Source organism: Amphiura filiformis, chromosome 10 (genome assembly GCF_039555335.1).
Source record: "Amphiura filiformis chromosome 10, Afil_fr2py, whole genome shotgun sequence".
NCBI lineage: Eukaryota > Metazoa > Echinodermata > Ophiuroidea > Amphilepidida > Amphiuridae > Amphiura > Amphiura filiformis.
In genome coordinates, this window is record NC_092637.1 from 16406797 (window position 1) to 16431137 (window position 24341).

The 24341-nt window shown below is 47.2% G+C and overlaps 1 protein-coding gene across 2 annotated transcripts in view; it reads left to right on the forward strand.

Moving 5' to 3' along the window:
- LOC140162563 (kinesin heavy chain-like) overlaps window positions 1-24341 on the forward strand; it is a 118640-nt gene that overhangs the window by 3384 nt on the left and 90915 nt on the right. For both annotated transcript variants that reach the window (XM_072185820.1, XM_072185821.1), the window contains exon 2: window positions 921-1008. In XM_072185820.1, the coding sequence (XP_072041921.1) occupies window positions 921-1008 (88 nt within the window). The remainder of the gene's footprint in view (window positions 1-920; window positions 1009-24341) is intronic.

A 24341-nucleotide genomic window follows, 5' to 3' on the forward strand; every position in this document is an offset into this window, starting at 1 on the left:
CGCTTTTTCAACAACAACAAAATTTGGGCTTCCAAAATCACTTTTTTTTCCGGTGCTTAGATTTAGCAAACACCTCCCAAAGTATTTCATTCTGAAGCATCTTTCTACGTTTCTAGATTAATTATCCTAAAAAAAAAGCAAATTTGTTCATAATGTGCATAAGGATGAATACGCTCAAGTTGATTCAACAGAGGAAATCCAGAGAAAACAATTCCCTAATTTGCATTTACAGCACCCAAATAATCCTAAATTTAGTATTAAACATTTATAATTTATTCAATTTGGCAACTCAGCTTTAGAAACAAGTTCCTACAAATCCTTGGCCTTCCCAGGTCAAAATTCACATTTTTTTTTTCATTGACAACCTGGGCGGTTATTGGAATGAAAATGGTAATTTTTAAAAGGTCTTGTAAGTTGTAACTTCTTTTTTTTTTTTTAATTTTTGTTAAAAAAAACCAAACTCCTGCCTGAAAATTTATTCGGGTAATACTCGAGTACCGGTACATAATTACCCGTTTAGGTGAGAGCCATTTGTGGTGGCCAGTCACTTATCGTATTGGCGTCGCAGTAAATGTAAAGTACTTTGAAATGTTCTTAAGATGCTATAGGCCTACAGTCTGTCCACCTAGAAGTACAAACCAAATCTGTGGCATGGGGGGTCGATGCTTTGCGCCACACACCTAACGTGACGCGTAAAGAGCGTGGTGCGCCGGCAAGTACAAATCACAAGCAGCAGTTAGCGCGCCAAAGAAGCATTGCATTGAAATGATTATTCTCATACCTCCAGTTTCCGAGGTCTATTTACTTTGTACTTCTATGTGGACAGACTATATTAATGACCTAAATGTCAATATTTTTTATTTTATAGTTCTAAAAGTATGTATATAATTTCTCTAATTTGTTTCTTATTCCCATTGTAGGGGAAGCTGTTTGTTTTTGACAAAGTATTTCGACCAAACACAACACAGGAGCAAGTTTATAATAACTGTGCCAAGGCAATTGTCAAAGGTGAGTAACTGAGTATCACTGTAATGTACTAAAACTAGCCCCTTTCGCAACCGTGACGCCTAGAATAGCAAGCGATGCAAGCACCAAGCGTAGCGACTAGCGATATCCTGGATCATCATCAGAATATGTATTATTCCAGTTGAAGTACATGCACCCTTTGTGGAAGGCACGACCCCTCTTCAACACAGGGAGTTTGAATTTCATATGGGGTCATTGGGTGACTCCATTTGAAATTTGAGGTCATGTCATCCATATGGGGTGGGGTGGATGGATTAGAACTAGAATAGCCCAAGGCTGTGGAAAAATAATTGTTTGGTCAGCATTGGTCAGGAGGGTTCAAAGTAAGGCAGATCTAAGGGTCCATGACCCTCAAAAATTAGTAAGGGCCGGGGTCAAGGCCCAAAAAAATAAGGGCAAGTGCCGAATATCAAGGCCTGGAGTAGTTCTATAGCTTGAGGTGGATGATATATAAAAAGTAAAAGGAGACAATCCTGTATAAACAGTGATCGGAGTGCCCATCTCTCTTTCATTGGCGATTGGACCAGACTCCTCCATGTAATGTTGCTACACTGTATAGGGGGATCGCTACTCCTCCTCCACAGCGCGTCGGTTACCTTCCCAGCATTTAAGAATGCCAGTACCCATTTATACACCTGGGTGGAGAGGAGTAATAGAAGTGCCTTACTCAAGGGCACAACACGATTCCGTCACCGGGGCTCAAACCCGCAACCTTCCGATTATGAGTCGGAGCCCGTACCACTCAGCCATAGTGCTCCCCTCATATATTCAGGCCCTCAGAAATTTGTGAGGGCCCTAAAAAATTAAGATCAAGGTCAGAAATGGCACTCAGAAATTCTGGCTTACATGTATTCCAAGGCCTATTATGACCATAACTTAAGACCTCCGAGTCCGACCCAAAATATTTGAGACCACTGGGAGCAAAAAAATAATTATTGATAAATGCAGCATTTACGGCAATTATAGAATTGATTTATTTAGTGTGGATATTCCAAAAATCTTCAAATTTATATGTCCAAGTGCATTTTATAAAATTGAAATTTCGCAAAAAATTGACCGCCATATCAGTTGTGGACTGTGGTCACCATTTTCCTAGAAGTAACATGATTGTGTCAATTGATGGCGCACTAACCATGTCCCAGTCAGTGATGGACAGGTTAAAAGTCCAGGTTAAAAGTATTCTTGAGGGATTATTAGCTTCCTCTTGAATTTTAAAAAGAATTGTGCTCATCAGCAAGTCCAGCAACCTGTTTGCTGCACTAGCGCAGCACCTGTGAGGTTCCATTTTGACAAGAGCATTTAATTCAGCGCTGTGCGGGTGCAATGCTGATGGTTCTCAATCTGTTTGGGTTTATCAACTGAGGTTGTATTTTTGTATATTTTATGCTTGTTGTGTACATGTATAGTGCTGTGGTCTTTTGAAATGTCATCTCAGACTGTGTGTATTGTTGTCAAACAAGCAGGGCTCGAAATAAGGAGGGCACAAGGGCCCTCGGCCCACGAAAATTAGTGAGGGCCCGCAAAAGATACATCCAGTGGGCCCAAATGGCCTGCAAAAATTTTACAATTTTTCTCACTTTTTTGTGGGGTTCATAGGTTAAAACCAATGGCCCAAATTTGGGTCCACAAAAGTTTGTGAGGGCCCTCAAACATTTATGATCGAGGGCCCAAATGGCCCTGAAAAATTCTGGCTTATTTCGAGGCCTGCAAACAAGGATATGTGAATCATTGTTTTAAAACATACTGAGAACCAAAATGTCTTAATTATTGCGAACGTGTTGGCCGACAAACGAGGACACACACAAGATTTTTCACCCTAAACTGTGGACCTACTTCCAACCGAGGACTGTCCTCGGTCTCAAACTGCTGCAAAAGACCTCAAATGCATGCTAGATGCTTTAAACGCTATTTGCCTGAAACCGAGGACCACACATGTAAAAACTACCGTCCGCAGGGGTGATGGCTAAAATTCCGTTTCAGATTATACACACAAAAATCCGCCAGACTCAGTACACGGTCGATCTTACCGCTTCCGATGTTGATTAAGATACTTCTTGCATCGATCCCGAGATGCGGAAAAACCAATAGTCATTTTGTCCCACATAAATGAATAAATAACAAAAACCCCGATCCCCGGTGGACTCACCCAAAAGGTGACGCCACACCATATGATCGTCCCTTATCCTCCTTGGTCTCCGACTGACACAGACGTGCCTATCGATTGTTCATAGCACTGTGTATCAATTTCTCGACCAAGGCGAGATATACGGTTGTAGTTTCACACCTTAGGTAAAACCAAACCGGTATTGTTCGGCTGAGGATAGTTTTGACGGCATTTTCTGGCGAAAAAGTGACAAAAAACGATCCAAAACTTAGCTACATATCGTGCCTCCGCTTGTATCCGGGACACACGAGCAATTCAAAATGGCCGCTGTTGACACCATTCTTTTTGTTTCCCCACGTAAAACAACCATTGCAGCCTGTAAGTTACAATAGATGTTTGTACATACACATTGTATTTCATGTACGGTAGGTTATTGTTGCTATGTTAGGGTGATTACTCTATCGTTATGTCTTCATTACCGTCCGATAAGACGAAAGTTAATCAGATATTCATACGGTGGGGATTGGTAGGGACCCGTCTGACTTTTTAGTAATAAAGTTAGCCAGTCCTTACTTTACCACTAACGTTAGCGACCAGCCTCCGTGCTCAGGTTTGCTTACTGGGCTTGAGTCGCGTGTTGGGAGGGGGGGGGGTAGTGCCCCCTCCCTTTTCTCCTCGCTTCGCCTCGGCCCTGTTGGGCTTGCCCTTCCCTGGTGACGGAGCGGGACCCACACCCGCTCTGTTTCACCCACAGGGAGTGCTCACGATCTTCTAGATGTCTTTCTTTTGCTTAGGACTCTCCGAGTTCCAGCTTGACGATTGGGATAGGCTCCATCATCGCCATAAGACGAAGAAGAAATCTACCAAGGGCACTGGTAAGGTCGACACGGTGGATTCTGCTGTGACAGCCCCTATGGGTCATGGCAGGTCTGCTTAAGGGGCTCCGTCCCCGGACAAGCAGGCGGTTCCTTCGGGACTGCTAAGCGCCCAAAGGCTCAGCAGCCAGCGAAAGCACTGACTATACGTCGGAGCAAAGTAGCAGGCAGCAGAGCGGTAATCACCAGCGAAAACCCTAGCGGGTTTTGCAACAGGAGGATACCAGACGATACGGAAGATTCTGCTGTGACAGCCCCTATGGGTCATGGCAGGTCTGCTTAAGGGGCTCCGTCCCCGGACAAGCAGGCGGTTCCTTCGGGACTGCTAAGCGCGTCCAAAGGCTCAGCAGCCAGCGAAAGCACTGACTATACGCCGGAGCAAAGTAGCAGGCAGCAGAGCGGTAACCACCAGCGAAAACCCTAGCGGGTTTTGTAGCAGGAGGATACCAGTCCTCTAGCCAAAAATCCTCACGGGTTTTTAGCAGGAGGACACCCGCCTGTTGCACAGCCACAGTAGTAGCCAGCGACGGGCAGCATGCAAGGGTACCCCGGGCTTGCCTGGGTTGAACCCTAGCATGCATGGGTTCAGCAGAGACGATACCGCTGCTAACGCTGTGGGTGTAGTCTTAGCAGAACCAACTGGGGTTGTCACACGGCAGCGTTCCATGGCGGGACCGCCGAGTGATACCCTGGGCCCTAGAATAGCTGCTGGCTGTCCACAGGGACTGGCTGGCGATTATTCAGGGGTTGGGCTCGCAGTCTCTCACGGGACAGCGACCCAGGTGCATTCGGTGGCAGCTACAAAGACGAGCTACGGCTTGACTTCAGTGGTAGCCGCTATGCACCCGCCCATAGCTGCCGTGAGTGGTCCGCCACACACAGCGACCTTTGGCGAAGCTCTAGAGGGTACAGTAAGTAGCTTGAACAGCCTAGCTGATCAACAACCCACTTATGTCCTCGAGAGCCAGCGGAGCGTGGGTGATCCATTATCGTCAATGGGTCAATTACCCTCTCTTGATCGATCACTGTCAAATCAACAGGGCATAGCTCCATTGATTGACGCTGCCTATTCAGGTGGCGAGGTGATTGATCGGGGGTATGCACGCTCAGCTACCCGTGGTACTAGGCAAGCTCCCTCTAGCCAAGGGACAGCCGGTATAAGGGTACCCATACACACGGCTTGATCCCCTGCGGGGAACGCAGTGAGGCATGGGTACAGTGGCACACAGCCGGAGCCCTCACGGGCACCTACGCTGGAACCACGCATACAGCGGTACACAGCCGGGAACCCTCACGGGTACCCATGCTAGTACTGCGCCGGTACCACGCCAGCACACAGCTTGATCCCCCAAACAGGGAACGCAGTGTGGCGAGGGTACAGCGGTCCACAGTTGGGAACCCTCAAGGGTACCCACGCTGATACCGCACCGGTACCGCAGCACCCGCCTTAGTCGCCACAGTCTCTGTGGCAACAAGGGGGGCGGTGCTGGTACTGCAGTACCATGGGGTTACCCTGGTGGCGGATCCTTTCAGGGTCAGCTGCCGGCTGGGTATGCCCGTGGTACCCGCCGCAGGGTGTTTCTTCCACGGCCCAGCACCGTGGCAAGTGTCGCCAGCGATGGCCACGCAGTACCAACATCAGCTGTTGACCAGGCCAGCCGGCATGGCGCTAACCCAGATCTTGATCAGGGTAGGCCCCGTGCTGCTAGCGCTAGGACGACGGCTGCGAGAGCATGCGGACCCAGTGGTGCCATGGCGGATACCTCAGGGTCTTGCGGGAGTACTCCCTCTTCTGCTGGCAGGTAGTCGGCGAACCACACAGTGGTTATGCCTTCTTACCCGCTTTCAGATGCCCGTCCTCAGTTACCGTCATCATCGGAGCATGATACGGATACTGTGGGCGAGGGAAAGGAGTCGGAAGCTGAGTCCGGTAGTGACATCACTACAATCTCCTTCCCCCGCTGCCCCGCGAGGGGAGCAACAGCACTGATCTTCCTCCGGACACCCCCTAAGGGGGAGTCCATGGAGGAGGACCAGAGGATCCTTTCAGTAGGATGCTCAGCTGCTGCTTCCTCACAGGGGACGCCTGCACTCTCATTCCCGGCAAACCTCACGGGTAGATATCGTAGGGCTGTCGAGCTCAGTAGAGCTATGACGCCGCGTGCTTGCACGCTTCCTCTGCGTAACGCGGGAGGACCACGGACCTACCTGAGGGGATCCGAGAGGGACCCAGATGTCGCAAGCGTATCACGCCAGACAACATCTGAGCTCTTCCACAGGTGAGCCTATTAGCGGTGCTAACAGCTAGCCTCAACGAGAGCTCCATGGGCCTAGCCCATAGGATGTCCACTCAGCGCCGGGGGGTGGGGGCCTGCCACTCCAATCGCTCTACGCGATGGAAAGGCAGGGTCCTTTTTCTCTTTGGATGCTTCTGCGCCACGGTGGAGGACCGTGCAAAGAAGCTACCAACGGGAGCACTCTGAAGAAGTCGGAAACTGCCCTTACCATGGGTAGGAGCTCCGACTTCAGCAGGCCGCACCACCAACAGTACCCGAGCCCACTACCTCTGTAGCACCCATTTCTGGGAGGCGCAAGGGTAGCACAGGAACAGCTGGCAAGCCCCGAACAAGAGCAAGCGCTCTTCCAAGGGGAAGCTAGGCAGAGCATTCCTGGGGGCTCAGCGGTTTTTCCACAGGGGATCTCCCAGTGGACGACCGCTTATGGCTTTCACCCAGAGCTGGGAAACCATCTCTTTGAGTGCCTGGGTATGGTCAGTGGTGAGTGGGGGTTACAGACTGGCAACCCAGTCTCCCCACATTCGCCTGCACATTTCAGAGGTCCACAGTAGTGCCGTCCAGACGGCCCCCAGCGCCGGGTACTACTGACAGGGATCACACAGCTTCTCACGCCGGGCGATTGTCCCGGTCTACCCCCCGTTCTACGGGTGATCTTAGAGCCATTGGCTCCAAGGAAGACTGGCGACGGGAGCCCCATCCGAACCGCAGGCTGTTGAACACGCTCTTCAGGCCCAAGAGGTTCAGAATGGGGACTCTCGCCTCGGTGCTAGCCTGCCCCATCAGGGGCATGGGAACAGCATCGCTAGATCTCTCGGGCGCCTATCTGCATATGCCAATCGCCTCTCAAGATCGGAGGCATCTGCGCTTCTAGGTACAGGATCAAAATTACCAATTTTGATACCGCCATCCGCCTGTCCATCTCTCCCAGGGTGTTTAACACTCTTGGTCAGAGCGGTGGCAGCGTACCTGAAGCACAGGGGTGTCAACATCAGTTGCTACCTGGACGCTTGGCTCATATACGGACGCACTCCACTGAAGACTACGGGTCTCATGGGGTTGATAGTCCGTGGGTGCGGGACCCTGGATTTTTGATCAGCTCAAAAAAGTCCAGCGTGGTCCCGACGCAGACACCACTATTTGTAGGGGCCCAGATCACCCTCACGGAGGGGTTCGCGTGCTCTCACCCGAGCGGGTGATTTAACATGGTGCGGTGTGCCTGACTCTTGGCCGAGTCTCGGGCAAAACCCGCTGTGGCATGGATGAAGGTGGTAGGCCTAATGGCCAGTATGGTAGACCTCGTGACTGTACTGCCGCTTTCTACGTTAGGCTTACCCAACTACACCTTCTAGCCTGCTTGCAGGCCCAGTCGTCACCAATATCCTCGCGGTTCCGTTGTCGGAGATCGCGCGAGAGGAACTCTGGTGGTGGACCCATCAGCCCAATTTGACCCAGGGTGTCAGGTTTCCTGCACCCCGGTATGTCACGTAGTGACGACCATAGCGTCAAAACGGGGCTGGGGGTCCACATCCACGGAGACTCCGCCTCGGGCCTATGGGGCCATAGAGACAGAGTTTCACATCAACCTCCTCGCTCACGAGGAGGTGATCGTGGAATCACATACCGTTGTCCTGACGGATAACACAACCGTGGTAGCCTACCCCAACAGACAAGGGGACTCCGGGCCACCACGATTGAGCCTGCATGCACGACACCTGATCTAGGGTGGTGCAAGTTCAGGCAGATTACGATGAGAGCGATACACATCGCGGGCGTCACCAGCATCCTCGCGCACAATCTGTCACGAGGAAGGGTGTCGGGACCAGCAGAATGGTCCCTTGCTCGCAGGTCGCTCAGACGATCTTCAAGGGATGTACCACCCCTCGAAAGATCTGTTCGCATCTCATCGCAATCATCCACTGCCGGTGTACTGCTCAAGGGTCGCGGACCCCCAAGCATTCACCGTGGACGCTCTGTCCATAGACTGGGAGGATGACAGCTTATGCAGTCCCTCCGATCTCACTACTCATGAGGGTGGTGACCAAGATCGGGTGGGAAGACTGCATTGTCATTCTGCTAGCGGCAAGGCCGCTGGCACTCCCGAGGTACCAGATCTACTCCGGATGCCCGGAGCGTAGGTACCCAGTCTATCACTAGATCACCTGCAGTAAGCTGCATGGCCCTTACCAGGAAACGAGCAGCGGAGGGATACTTTTCATCAGAAGCTGTTTTTCTCATCGCCGGGCTAGACGGAAGTCTACCCTCCGTCACGTATAGCCAGAGTCTGGCTCCATACTACGCTTGGTGCAATGAGACAAATAGCTCTCCCGCTAGAGCCTCTGTGCTGCTAGTTCCGGAGTTTCTGACAGAAAAGTTCCAAGCAAGACTTCAGCGGGCCACTGGGGCCAGCTGTAAGTCAGCTGTCCTCTCCATTCACCGAGGTTTCGAGACGGGTCGACTATCATAACCGATGGTTACCTTATTAGTCTACGCCTCGACGGTATGTTCAACGAGTGTCTACCAAAAGGAAAGTGATCCTCCTAAGGGATCCCAACACAGTCTTAGATTACTTTAAGGGTCACCCTTTTGACCTTCCGTCAAAAGCGGCGCTTAAATACGTAACTCTCAAGATGGCTTTCCGGTTTGGCGTTGGCTTCGGACGGCGGTGCTGAGTTGCACACGGTCTCGAGGTTAGCTTCCGTGTTCACAAACACTGGAGCGACACTGTTTCGGGCGCTCTGTTCTCGTGACTACTGAACGGGCGCGGTGCATACCGACATTCGTCCCTCTCCAATCCCCAGGGTTGGGCAAGGTTCGGCTGAAGCCAAAGATAGGCTGGGGTGTCCGATAAGGCGCTGCAGCACTATTTCTTCCGAACACAAGCCTTGCGAGGGACTCACGACCGCATTCATCACCCTTACAGAGCCTTTCGGTCCAGCCGCTGTCGCAATGGCTGGTCCAGGTGTTGGTGGGGTCCGGGGATCGCGAAGGTTTCGCGTCCCACGACCCACTCGACACGAGCTATCTCATCATCTTGGGTATACCGTTCGGTTGTCCCTTGAGGAGATCTAGCAGGCGGTGTCCCGGAAGCCACCTTCGCCCTTCTCTCACGATACTTCCGTTTACGTTAGTAATCAGAGACGGGCGGGAGGTTTACCGACATTGTTCGGCGATCATAATACGGTGGTGTACGGGTACCAGGTTTTCAGACTATACAGAATACTCAGCATGGTAAGAACCAGTGTCGCTATTCTTAACCACCAAACTTATTAAGTAAGGAGGTTTATGTCTGTGATCGCGTGGTCTTTTTTGTTTCCCGACCGTTGGGGGAAAATATTTCTGACCTCGCGAAAACCATCGTTACCCGCTCCCGATCCCTGATCAGATGCTGACCAATCTTGTACCTCCATCCGTCCGGTTACTTGCTAGATCGATCTTTCAGATGTTGATGCAAGAAGTATCTTAATCAACATCGAACGGTAAGATCGACCGGTGTACTGAGTCTAGTCCCAAACAAAAATGTTTGGTAGACTCATAACCGTGCGATCTTACCTTTCGATGTTGATTATCCCGACCCGCCACCCCTACAAGTTTGGTCCGGTAGGGGATCCCAAGTCGGATAAGGGGCGATCATATGGTGTGACGTCACCTTTTGGGTGAGTCCACCGGGGATCGGGGGTTTTGTTATTTATTCATTTATGTGGGACAAAATGACTATTGGTTTTCCGCATCTCGGGATCGATGCAAGAAGTATCTTAATCAACATCGGAAAGGTAAGATCGCACCGGTTATGAGTCTACCAAACATTTTTGTTTGGGACTATTTTAGTCCACGGTTAGGCGATGAAAACATCATACACACGTCCTCGGTTAGATAGCAAAACACAATGTCCACGTTTGGAGGCAAACACAGACGGGGTGGGGGGGTGTGTGTGTAGGAGTGTGTATGATACACAGTACGAAATCATCTAACATCTGCATTCGGTATTTTTAATGCATAGCGGATGCATCCCTAAAATGTATTTGGCATGCGATGGTGTCCTATTACAGACCTCCTCAAACCGATTAATGGTGTTTGCAGGTAGGTCCACGGTTTTAAATGTGAAAAGTCTTGTGTGTATCATCGTTCCCCGGCAAAAACCGATGCACAGTCACACACACACCCTACACCCACACAGAAATTTTTAAAAACTTGGGGGACATGGAAACATACATGTACACACAGACCATTATTACTAGAACATCTAGATCTTTACACACACACTGCACACATGGTGAGAGTTGGCAGATATTATTACACTTTCTATACAAATGTGTAACTAAAAATACCCAGAATGAGAAAGCGACAGTTTCAGATACTCGCCTCATCTTATCCAAGGTATACCGATATTAGAAAAAGAGTCTCATCACTACTCATTAATACGATCTCACAGTCACCAATTTATGCATCTGTTTTCTGTCACATTCCCCTATCTATGTCAATTGGAACAAAAATAAGTCGGAATAAATTACTTTTAGAATTCACTACTATTGAACTAAGTTTACACATCACAAAAGGAATTACCTTCCCCCCCCCTTTATTAAGAGACAATGACCTCTATACATCAAATTTTAAATTGATTACAGGGGTGTGAGAGTTCCTCTTTTCAGCTGATTTCCTCTTTGTTTTTTGTTCCCCAAAATATACGCATTTTATTTTATTTTCAGCCCTTATTTGGCGCTTTTACCCTGATTTTACGTTGTTTTTCAACGTTTTTCAGTAATTTTCCTCATTTTTGGTCTGTGGCCTCTCACACCCCTGTTGATAGCAATTTAAAGAACCACATTTTTGTTCTGCAAATATTTTGATACCTCGTTTTTCTGGATAGCTAAAAATCTGTAGCCATGGTGATTCCTTGAATTACATATTTGGATTCAAAAGTTGCACTAAAAATCTGCTCAAGTCAATGTACCATTTACAATATGACTGATCAAGGATGATCGAGGGTGACCAGTTGTGACCAGGCTCTCTAGGAACAAAGCAATATATATTCAGTACGTTTGTGGGCAGCTTTTCATTCAAAGGGTCACCATGGCAACATAATTTTGGCTATTAAATCGATATTGGTACACCATCATTCAAAGATTTGGGCCTTGGAAATAAATACAAATTGTCAGGGTTTTTAATTACAACTTTCCCACCAAATACCATACTGACTCGAGTATAGTCCCACCGGTGAACATTTTTCAAAATTGGGGTGGGACTATACTCGAATTAAAATATAAAAAAATCAATGCATTTTGAAATCATTATCTAGAGCATGACATGAGGACAAATTTATTCAAAACACATAGGCCTACAATTTTTTTTTTAAATCAACCATGAATGATCCTAGCATTTAGCTCTACATGTAGGTCCAGGGACACAAAGCCGAAAAAATATTTAACTTAACTTTTTTTTTTTAATTTCTGAAATTTTTACGAAAATTTGGTGTGGGACTATACTTGAAGGTGGGACTATACTCACGTCAGTACGGTAGTTGGTAAATTTGAGAGCATTTTGATACAAATTACCCATTATTCATAACCTCATTAATAAACGCGATGCGTGCGATCCAATCATATTTTATTATTTGTGAAAACGCGAACACAAATCGAGGTCATTAATATCTCACAATTGACCGCAAAATGCGTAATTGTTCCAATGTCGCACACAATTGACTTCTGCGTATGCCATTGTCAGCGTCCAACGAACTGCTTGCTGCGCTGGCTGCCGATTTGGATTATGCGCTACCATATTTGCACAGATTCTGATACGCACTTTTGTTATTGGTCGCTTTTGTTTTAGCCTGATCGATTTTGGGAAAGGGAAGATGTAAAAATTGTTTATTTTTACAAACTTTTAAGGAAAATTTTATTTTATTTTGTAAAGTTAAAAGATCAAAGTGACGGTTATGAATGAGGTTAATAACTTTGCATCGGTTATATGTCGGGCATTGTGAAAAATCTAAACATTTTGCTTTGGACCTCGGAATATTCGGGCATTGAAAAAAAATGCATTTTGATATCATTAATAGAGTATGACATGAAAACAAAATTTTTGTATCAATTTTCATATTAAAAAAAAAAAATTTTGTAGGTCAACCATGAATGATCCTAGCACTGTCTAGGTCCAGGGACACAAAGCCGAAAAAATATTTAACTTAACTTTTTTTTTTAAATTTCTGAAATTTTTACGAAAATTTGGTGTGGGACTATACTTGAAGGTGGGACTATACTCACGTCAGTACGGTAGTTGGTAAATTTGAGAGCATTTTGATACAAATTACCCATTATTCATAACCTCATTAATAAACGCGATGCATGCGATCCAATTACATTTAGTTATTTGTGAAAACGCGAACGCAAATCGAGGTCATTAATAACTCACAATTGACCGCAAAATGCGTAATTGTTCCAATGGCGCACACAATTGACCGGCGTTATGCGTGTTGTTGTAAAGTCAAACAAACTGCTTGCGCTGGCTGGCCAGATTTGGATTGCGCGCTACCATATTTGCACAGATTGTGATACGCACTTTTGTTATTGGTCGTCCTGTTTTAGCCTGATCGATTTTTGGAAAGGGAAGATGTAAAGATCATCTATTTTTATAAAGTTTTGAGCAAGATTTTGTGTTATTTTGTAAGGTGAAGAGATTAAAGTGACGGTTATGAATGAGGTTAATAACTTTGCATCGGTAATATGACGGGCATTGTGAAAAATCTAAACATTTTGCTTTGGACCTCGGAATATCCCTCGGGGCTACGCCCCTCGGGATATTCCTCGGTTCCAAAGGCAAAATGTTTAGATTTTTCACAATGCCCTCCAAATAACCGATGCGCAGTTATTAACCTCAACAACCCCTCCCCCACCGATATGACAATGTATGATGCATGGCATTATTTTCCTGTGAACTGCTATAGGCTCGCAATTTAAAACATGTGAATTTATGAAATATCAAACAATTTTCTTTTTGGTTTCATCTAGGCCTGGCATTTTCGGGTAATTTTGTACCCGGGTACCCTGCGCATTTTTCGGGCATTGAAAACAAATGCATTTTGATATCATAATAATAGAGTACGGTATGACATGAAAACAAAATTTTTGTATCAATTTTCATATTAAAAAAAAAATTTTTGTAGGTCAACCATGAATGATCCTAGCATTTAGGTCTAGGTCCAGGGACACTACAAAACCGAAAATGCCAGCCTTAGTTTCATCAACATACATTTCCCATTTCTTTAAAATTTCCACTCACCTGGTGTTGAACAAATTAATTGAAGCCTCTATTCTTCCGTGATGCATGAGAACACAGAAGAAATTCACAGAAATCGCAAATACATGTAGAAAACAGAAAAACAAAAAAATCATGAAATATTTTTTTTTTAATTAAGCTAAAATCTGTGGTAAAATTATAATAAAAAAATCCAAGTATTTGAAAAAAGATTATTTAGATTATTCTCAAAATGCAAACATATATGCTTGACGACAGAAAAACATGCCAAAGAACTATACTGTACATGTGTAGGCCTATATTTTGTATAGTGTACCATAGACTCTGATGAGTGTACCTTCAATACTTCGAAGGTGATGCTGAAGGCCGATTGCAATAAGGTAGGCCAATTATAGCTTACATATGAATATGATATAATTATAGAGCAATTGCTATTTAAAAATTTTATGCACATGGTTTCAAAAATGAAAGATAATGGTAAATTTACAAAACAGAATTTAAATTTTACAACACGGAGGAATGGAGACTTGAAAATAAATCTATAATGCGCCAATTCTGTGGAGCCGAATGCGGTAACACAGCAAGGAAAATCAGCCTTGTACATTGTAAACAAATGAAGCATCAATTGCGATATTAACAGTTGATATTAGGAATTGATTAGAGTCAGCAGACAGCCTGCCAGACACTATGCGAACTGAATCTGTCTCCTAACTCCATATTACATATTATACAGTGTTTTCTTGTTGTGAGGCTAGGCGACTGCAAGATGCTAGTTTGATAATGTGGTTTTGGATTTGGTTTATTATTAGTGTCGTGTCTGCTTCTTAAACAGTTTCTGTGAGAGTCTGTCTACTTATTTATCTGTGTTTAGGCACTGCAGGAAAACATTATTTTTGAAGCCAAAATATGCACATCGATTTTTCCAAGAAACACCAAAAAAAAAGACTGATTTTCAAAAAAATGCAGACAAAGGAGCACATACATGTTTTATGTTTAAGTGTCTGAAGATGTTTGCTTGGTGGACAGACATGAACATGTAGTAGCTTACGTACACGTGTATGCCCTATATGTATGCAAGCTGTTAATTTGATAGGGATGCTATTTTCCAAACATGTAAATTGACTACTTCAGTGAATACTTTAAGATCATACTCAAGCCTAAAGATGCTTTAAAATCTATTTCAACAAGTTGAATAAAATGAATTTAATAATAATATCATCAGATTCACACACATGTAATCTAAATAGGAATCTGCCAATCTTCCCCTAGCCAGAAATTGAGGTACAAGTTTTTCTGAAATTGACCCTTCCAGATGAATGATATTGCTGGAAAAACCGAAAAATAGTCCCTCATGGCATCAATAGAAGCATACAAACATTGTTCATGGTTCTGTAGACTGTAGACCTGTTATCGACACGTGATTTCTAATTCAACACTGTTTCGGAGAAAAAAATACGACAATCGACACGTGTCGAAACTTTTAATGAGATAAAAAAAATGCTGAAAAAGTCGATAGATAAGCTTAAAATCACACCGATATGAATTACGATCACCGACTTCCAGTGTAAACACAGTACACTTCCTTGTTCGTTCTACTTCCGGGTTCAGGTCAACTTTGGAGGGTAATTTTCGACTTTCAGATGAAAACATGATCGTACGGAAAGCTTATTTGGACAAAATAGCATGAAAATTTCATTTTTTTCTTTATTGATAAGTGTCGTAAAGTGTCGAAAAAGGACAATTTCTTTTGAAGTGTCGGATTTAGGGCCAAATCGACGATAATACGACACATACGACAATCGATAACAGGTCTAGTAGACTCACTGTACGCATTCCTATAAGCAGCAAGCTCATAATGGTATGTGATGGAATGTCAGCATCACCAGGCATTTTCTTGAATAAGAAAGTCAGTTTCAAGACGTGGATAGACTGTCCCACAGTCTCGGTTCCATCACTGGGTAAATAATTAGAGCTAAACCACCTTCTCCTTCACTCCAAAGATTAATACCAACACACCACAAAGCCTTAGAACTACCAGCAACAAAGTTATAGTGCTCCTGGAGCACTGTGTGTCGACAAAAACTCAATCAATCTACAGACCAACTTTATTTTTTTATATTTTTAGCTCTCCTAATCCGAGACTGTTACGTTTTGATAGTAAACTCCCTTCCAAATAATTATCAAGCTATGTAACATGACTGTTGTGTCAATTATGATAGCCCCGCCCCATTGTCAATTCAAATTTGGTAGGCACATAACATGCATGACCCAGTTCTATTTTCATTTTGTGTGCGCGTTGGTTATGATCAATAGACTATCAATGAAAACCCATTTCAAATATTGCCTTGCTTGCTGAGATCTACATTGATTGGTCAGGCTAAGCAGCCGCTTACACAAATGGCAAGACAGTGAGACCACGGACGTGATAATAGAAAACTTGTCTGACCCAGGATCGGTAAAAGTGAAAAAAATGCTGGGAAGTGGAAGGCAACTTGCCTACTGATTGGGAGGGTCCATGTATCCGGTTTATTTATTGTTATATAATCTACATTACCAGTCGTTCTCCGTGCACCCGAGGGAGGGTCTAGACATGGACAGTTTTTACAGACTCAATGGTGGTTAAGACGTAAACTTACATAACATGACCCAGAAATATTCAAGTAAATTGGCGCCTATATTGGGTCTACTTTATATAGGGACTGACAGCTGTGAATAAAAGGTACAAAATCACTTGCAAGGAACCTTGCTAAAACATGTAGTAAGAAGTGGTAATTTTCGTGTTCAGTTATTTTTGCGATTTGGAGCATGAGAGACATTTAGAAATTTTGTTATTTTCACTTTTGCCCAATCCTGCCTTACACTTCTTACACATTGCATATAGTTTCACTGGTAAGATGTTCGAAAATGACCATTTACACAGTAGTGAGTGATCAGATTCCTCTCTCATCAGCAGGGGTAGCATTAAGGCCCGAAAGTCGGGGGTTGTTTTCCCGTGTTTTTCACTCCCGAGCTTGCAGAAAATCCAACATGGGGTGAAAATTAAATCTCGGGGGTGAAAAATATTTTGCAGTGTAGTCAGGGGTAGGAGTAAGGTCCAAAAGTAGAGGGTCAGAGTTCACCCCCGAGCTTGCACATTCCCAATATATATGGAGGGTGAAAAATTAATATTTTTTAAATTTAGGGGGTCATTCACCCCCGATCGGGGGGTTAACGCTACCCCTGCTCATCAGTGGTGATCCACTAGGATCCACAACATGTCTATCTATCAAGGCACAGTTCTTTTAACCCCAATACATTTGCATACATATCATTGAATGACCTTTGAAAATTTGGGTACAAAAACTCATTCTCTGAAACTTGAGGTCAAATTTTGCACTATGATTGTTTAATTGAGGTTATTGAACCATGCCATTGGGATGAGGCCATTGTGGTCCATAGTGATCACTATAAGCCAAAATGGGCTCATTTCCAGTGGCACAGTTCAATAGCCCCATATTACAAGCATTGTGTTAATGAATGAACTGTGGCCAGACAGATGAGCATGATTGAGATCCTAGCCAGTGTGATCTTGGTTCCTGTACTGATGGCATAGCAGATTTCCTGTTTGTTCCCCCGAGTTAATCACTCGTCCCATAATTCCTTCCCTTTCGGATTAGACCTCCTTGACATCAAGATGATTGACAGTTGAAATTAAGTCAACATCAATCAATTATTCGGTCAAATCAAAATCAAATAATTGGGTGAAAGTACTTGACACCTGTACAGGTTTTGTTTTCAAGATGGAGGTGACGGGATTGTAATCCATGGAGCACAGCGTCACCATCCCTATACCTTCGTGTCAGAAATCGCCATGATAGTAGAGCGAACCACTAGTTTATTCAACAGCACGGTATGACGATTTTGTTCCGCCGTGGTTGAATAGGTGACCCCGGAGTGACGTCACAAGCCGTTGACAACAAATCCGATTCAGAAGTCAAATTTGTAGTTTTCTGTGGTTTGTCCCTTTTCAAATCGGCCAAAATACTACCATTTCTATAACTTCTCGACATGGGGCCTCCAGCCAACAACAAAATAAAGACTCTCCTCTACATGTTCATGTGTTCAGCTTCACATAAAATGCAATTTTCGCCAAGTATTTAACCTTTATTTTACCGAAATCGGCCGAGAAATTTGCTCGATTCGTGGTCAAAACAGAACGTAAACAACCGAATGAGCTCTGCTACAAGTCTTCAAGTAGTCGCTCAGCTGCACGATCTATTGTGGGTTGAAAAGCGTAAGTGTAGCCGACTGTAGCGTCATGTAAAATAAGTACCCGGATGACCGGGGTGACCTATAGTTTAAAAAAGCCGAGCACTCCAGGCAAAGTATAACACTCCACCTGTACCTGTACGAACACCACCGGTACGATAGATACCCGTGAAGACGGTGTGTGGAGCATGCAGGGGGAAATCTGCCACCAGAGGCTTGCACTTTTAAAATATTGGTTCTGGATTGAAGCATGCACAAGGGGGGGGTTCAAGCAGGCCTGATTATTCCCCGATTTAAATCTTTTTCCTACATTTAGACCTGAATATACTGTTCCCCCTAGTGACCAAAACAAGTTCACATGAACAGCATTTTTTTTGAGGGGAGGTGTCTTTTTTTCTTCAGTTTGTTTGTAATGCGTCAAAATCTTTAAAAATAACATTCATTCATTCATTCATATTTATTCGGCAAAATCGACAAGAACAATAAATATAATCAATCACAAATATTATTTGATGAACGATAGCTCAGCCTTTTATGGTTTTGTGCATTGCCCACTTAATTAGCAAAACAAGATGGCATCAAGAAGGTACTGAGTGTTATAATTAAATGTCACATGTACATATTTAATGTAACTCAATTGACTCTGTACTGTAGGAACTGACATTTTAAATTCAAAGGAATTACTGTCAGTTCTTTGTGAGTCATTAGTAAAAGTGATCATTTTTGTGAGTCAACAATGATTATTTCCAGTTTCATTCAGGTATGCACTTCAGGAGAATTTACGGTGCATGTAACATAAAGCAGGTATATTGATTGTGCATGGTTGATGGGGATTTTTGTCGCTTTATGATTATTTTAAGATTATGTTTGGAGAGAGTGACCCCTATTCTACAGTTGCCTCCAAAATTTTGAGCCTGAACGGTCTTGAAAATACAAAAAAACCTAAATTCAGAAACAGAATGCTTATTTTTTAAATAGTAAAAATCAAAACAGACTCAGTACACGGTCGATCTTACCGCTTCGATGTTGATTAAGATACTTCTTGCATCGATCCCGAGATGCGGAAAAAACCAATAGTCATTTTGTCCCACATAAATGAATAAATAACAAAACCCCGATCCCCGAGTGGACTCACCCATTCGGTGACGTCACACACGATAATCATCCTTATCCTCCTTGGTTTCTAGATGAGATAGACGTGGGATTTTTCTTTACCAACGCTAAGTATCATTACGAACAAAAAAACGAGATATACAGTTTGTTTGTTACACTGAGGTAAAAACCAACCAGTATAGTCGCTAGGGAGATAGTTTTGACGACATTTTTCGCTAGAAAAGTGACAAAAAGCGATCCAAAAACTTAGCTTGTATGTGTGTTTCCGCTCATATACGGGACACACGTTTTCAAAATGGCCGCCCTTAGGGCGCCATTTTATTTTTGTTCTCACGTAAAACAACTATAACAGACTAGTAAGTTACAATAGATGTTTGTACAGTACTGTGTATACATGTATGGTGAGTGATTATCGCTATGTTTATGGTGTGCTCTATCGTTATATCTTTCAGTGCTGCCTGATGACGAAGTTACTGCTAAGAGTTCGGTGGGTTTCGAAGGACCAGCCTGACAAATCTTCCCCAAAAGGTTTTCAGTTTTTCATCCCTTTGTATATATATTTTTATATCATACCACTACATCAGCGTCAGCCACTGTGCGTGTGGGTCTGTTTATTGGGCTTGAGCTTGTGTTCGGGGGTAGTGCTGTACGCCTCCCGATTACTACAATGTCTAGGCCTTGTCAATCATGCCCTTCCCTTGTGCCAGAGTGGGACCCGCATCCACTCTGCTACTCCCACAGGGATTGCTCTAAATCAAATAAGTGTGCTTCCTTTTGCATAGGCTTATCGGACATCCACTTCGAGGATTTAGAAAGTAGCGCTCGCTTAGGTCTTCGACACAGACAGAAGACGAAGACTAAGAAACAGAAGCCTACAGGTAAGATTGATATGGTAGGTACTAGCGAGGCGGCAAGGGCCACGCTAAAGGTAACCTCTGGGGCTCCGGTCCCGGGCAAGCAGGCGGACCCTCCGGGACTGCTAGCGAGCCCGAAGGCCTAGCAGCCAGCGAAAGCACTGACTTAACGCCTAAGCTAGTAGCAGGCAGCAGGGCGGTACTTGCCCTAACAGGCGAGTACCAGTCTACCAGTGAGATCTCTAGCGAGCTTCTTGCAGGTGGACACCCGTCTATTGCTGGCGAACGAGCGGGTCTAGCACCAGCGAAGTAGCCGGCGACGGACAGTATGCCAAGGGTACCCGGCTTGCCTGGGTTGAATCCTAGCATACAGCGTGCAGCGGACTTGCCTCGGCCGGTCTGTAGCACGCAGCGTGCCAGTGGAACCCCGGGCCTGCCTGGGTTGATCCACGGCACGCAGCACGCCTTTCGCCCGCAAGGGTCGAATGAAAACGTGCATGGGTTTAGCAGAGACGATACCGGGCTAACGCTTCAGGTGTAGTCTTAGCAGAACCAACTGGGGTTGTCACACGGCAGCGCCCATGGTGGGACCGCCGAGTGATTCCCTGGGCCTTGGAATGGCTGCCGGCTGTCCTCCGGGACTGGCTAGCGGCTATACGGGGTTGGGCTCGCAGTCTCTCACGGGACAGCGACCCAAGTGCAAACAGTGGCAGCTACCGAGACGAGCTACGGCTTGACTTCAGTGGTAGCCACTATGCACGCCGCCCATAGCTGCCGTGAGTGGTCCGCCACACACAGCGACCTTGGGCGAGGCTCAAGAGGTTAGGGTAGGTAGTTTGAACAGCCTGGCTGATCAACAACCCACTTATGTCCTCGAGAGCCAGCAGAGCGTGGGTGATCCATTACAGTCAATGGGTCAATTACCCTCTTATGATCGATCACTATCTATTCAGCGGAGCATGGCTCCATTGATTGATACTGCCTATTCAGGTAGCGAGGTGACTGATCGAGGGTATACACGCTCAGCTACCCGTGATACTAGGCAAGCTCCTTTTAGCCAAGGGACAGCCAGTATAGCGGGGTACCCATACACACGGCTTGATCCTCTAGCGGAGAACGCTGTGAGGCATGGCTACAGTGGTACGCAGACGGGAGCCCTACCGGGCACCTACGCTACAACCACGCAGGTACCGCAGTACTTGTCCTGGTTACCACAGTCTCTGTGGCAACAGGGGGGGGGAGGCGGTACTGGTCCTGCCGTTCCATGGGGTTTCCCTGGTGGCGGATCCTTTCAGGGTCAGCTACCAACAGGGTATGCCCCGTGGTATCCGCCGCAGGGTGGTTTCTTCCACGGTCTACCACCGTGGCAAGTGCCGCCTAGCGTTGGGCAAGCAGTACCACCAGTTGTTACCCAACCCGGCGGCGAGTGGCTAACCCTGATACAGCTCAGGGTAGGCCGCACACTGCTATGGCTAGGGCGACAGCAGCGAGAGCGTCGGATCCCGGGTGCTATAGCTAGCATCTCGGGTCTAGCGGGAGTACTCCTCTTCTGCTGGTGTTCAGTTGGCTAGCCACACGGTGGCGACACCTCCCTGTCCACCTTCAGATGCCCGTCGTCAGATCTCTTCCTCATCAGAGAGTGAGTCAGAGTCTGAAGGCGAGGGAAAGGAGTCGGAAGATGAAACCAGTAGCGACTCACAGTCTGATGAGACTGTGCAGCTAGCTTCAGGTATCCTTCCCCCGCTTCCCCGTGAGGAACTCGCTAGCAATGGTCTGCCTGCATGGACACCGCTGAGGTGATGAGCCGTGTGGCCCAAGGTTTGGGCCTGGCTTTCTCAGGAGGAGTCCGTTCAGGAGGACCAGGGCATCTTTTCAGTAGGATGCCCAGCTAGCGGCGTCCACACAAGGGTCGCCCGCACTTGCATTCCCGGCGGACCTCAAGGGTAGGTTTCGGAGGGCTGTCAGGCTCGCTGGAGCTTCGACGCCGCGTGCTTGCACGCTTCCACTGCGTGTTTCGCAGGAGGACTACGAAACCTACCTCAGGGTCCCTGACATGGATCCAGACGTGGGCCCAGCGCCAGCCGCTAGCGGCCAAGGCGCACGGGTCGTTCTCTCCCCAGTGGGAGGAGGAGCTAAAGCTCATCGATAAGCGAGCACGCCGCTTATCAGAGTCTCTAGCGTCGCTACCACGCTTGCCGAGCACCTCGGTAGGAAGGTAGCGAACGACCACGGGCAACGCCGGAACTCTTCCTTGCGAGGTTAATCTGTTAGCGGTGCTAACAGCTAACCTCAACGAGAGTTCTATGGGCCTAGCCCACAGGATGTCATCTCGCCGCCGGGGGAATGCCTGTCTGTCCCTCCAGTCAACTTACGGCTCCGACTTTGCTGATGCAATGAAGAAGTCAGACTCGGTGGGACAGGGGCTACTCTTTGGACAGGCCTTTTGCGCTACGGTTGAGGACCGGGCAAAGAAGGCCACCAATGAGAGCACTCTGAAGAAGTCGGAGGCTGCCCTGACCAAGGGAAGGGCAGTAAGCGAAGAAGAAGCACAAGAAGAAGAAGTCTTCTAAGCGTTCTTCAGCGCCAGCTCCGGCTTCAGCAGGACGCCAGCACCACAGACTACACCCGAGCCCGAGGCTACTCCAGCACCTCCCAAGAAAACTGGGAAGCGCAAGAGTAGTGCTGGACAGATGGCAAGCCCCCCAAGAAGAGCCGTTCTTCTAAGGGTGGCAAACCAGATCGGTCCTGAGGGCACGGCGGTCGACAGTCCATGCCGGCAGGCCTTGGACTTCCCACAGGATTCCCCTGTGGGCGGCCGCTGTTGCATTACGCCCAGAGATGGCATGCCATCTCACCGGCGCCTGGGTATTGTCAGTGGTCAGTGGGGGTTACAGGCTGGAATTTACCAGCCACCCTCGTGGCGCCTGCACGATTCAGAGGTCCACGGTAGTGCCGCCAGACGGCCCCCAGCGTCGGGCACTACTGTCAGAGGTCACTCAGCTTCTCACGAAGCAAGCGATTGTCCCGGTCTACCCCCTTTCACCAAGGGGTTTTGGAGCACGCTTTTTCTGGCTCCAAAGAAGACCGGCGATTGAGGCCCATTCTGAACCTCAAGCCGTTGAACGAGTTCATCAGGCCCAAGAGGTTCAGAATGGAGCCTCTCGCTCGGTGCTAGCCTGCCCCATCAAGGGTATGTGGGCGGCATCGCTAGATCTCTCGGACGCATATCTGCATGTTCCGATCGCACCTCAAGATCAGAGGTTTCTACGCTTCAAGGTACAGGGTCAAACTTACCAGTTTCGATGCCTGCCATTCGGCTTGTCCACCTCCCCAGAGTGTTTACACTCCTGGTCAGGGCGGTGGCAGCGTACCTGAAGCGCAGGGGAGTCAACATGTGTTGCTACCTGGACGATTGGTTCATTTACGGACGCACCCGCTGGAGACACAGTGTCTCGTGGAGTTAGTAGTCCGTACGGTGCGGGACCTGGGATTTCTGATCAACGTCAAGAAATCCAATCTGGTCCCGACGCGAGACACCACTATTCTTAGGGGCCCAGATCAACCTCAAGGAGGGGATCGCGGTGCCCTCACCCGAGAGGGTGACGAACATGGCGAGGTGTGCCCGACTCTTGGCCGAGTCAGAGGGGCACCCGCTGTGGCATGGATGAAGGTTTTGGGCCTTATGGCCAGTATGGTAGACCTCGCACTGCACTGCCGCTTTCACATGAGGCCTATACAACTACACCTTCTAGCCTTTTACAGGCCCAGTCGTCACCCAATATCCCATCGCGGTTCCGATGTCGAGATCGCGCGAGAGGAACTCTGGTGGTGGACCCATCAGCCCAATTTGACTCAAGGTGTCAGGTTTCCTGCACCAGCGGTGCGCCACGTAGTGACGACCGGCGCGTCAAAGCTGGGCTGGGGGCCACATCCACGGGACTCAGTCTCGGGCCTATGGTCGGCCACGGAGACGGAGTTCCATATCAACCTTCTCGAACTTTGGGCAGTGGAGAGACCTCTCCAGCATTTCGAGAAGGTGTTTGTGTTTAATGATACCGCTGCCACCGAGATCTACACAACCGTGGTGGCCTACCTCAACAGACAAGGGGGCACCAGGTCACCACGGTTATGCCTGCACGCACTCACGCCTGATAGGGTGGTGCAAGGCCAGGCAGATTACGTTGAGAGCGATGCACATAGCGGAGTCACCAACATCCTCGCGGACGATCTGTCACGAGGAAAGGTGTCGGGACCTACAGAATGGTCCCTTGCTCCGCAGGTCGCCCAGACGATCTTCGAGGTGATGTACCCCCCCTCGATAGATTTGTTCGCATCTCATCGAAATCATCAGCTGCCGGTGTATTGCTCAAGGGTCGCAGACCCACAGGCATTCGCCGTGGGCGCTCTGTCCGTAGACTGGGGAGGAATGACTGCTTACGCTTTCCCCCCGATCTCACTGCTCGCAAGGGTGGTGACCAAGATCGGGAGGGAGGATTGCAACGTCATTCTGATAGCACCGTTCTGGCCGAAACACCTGTGGTTTCGACCGATGGTGGATCTACTAGCGGCTCAGCCG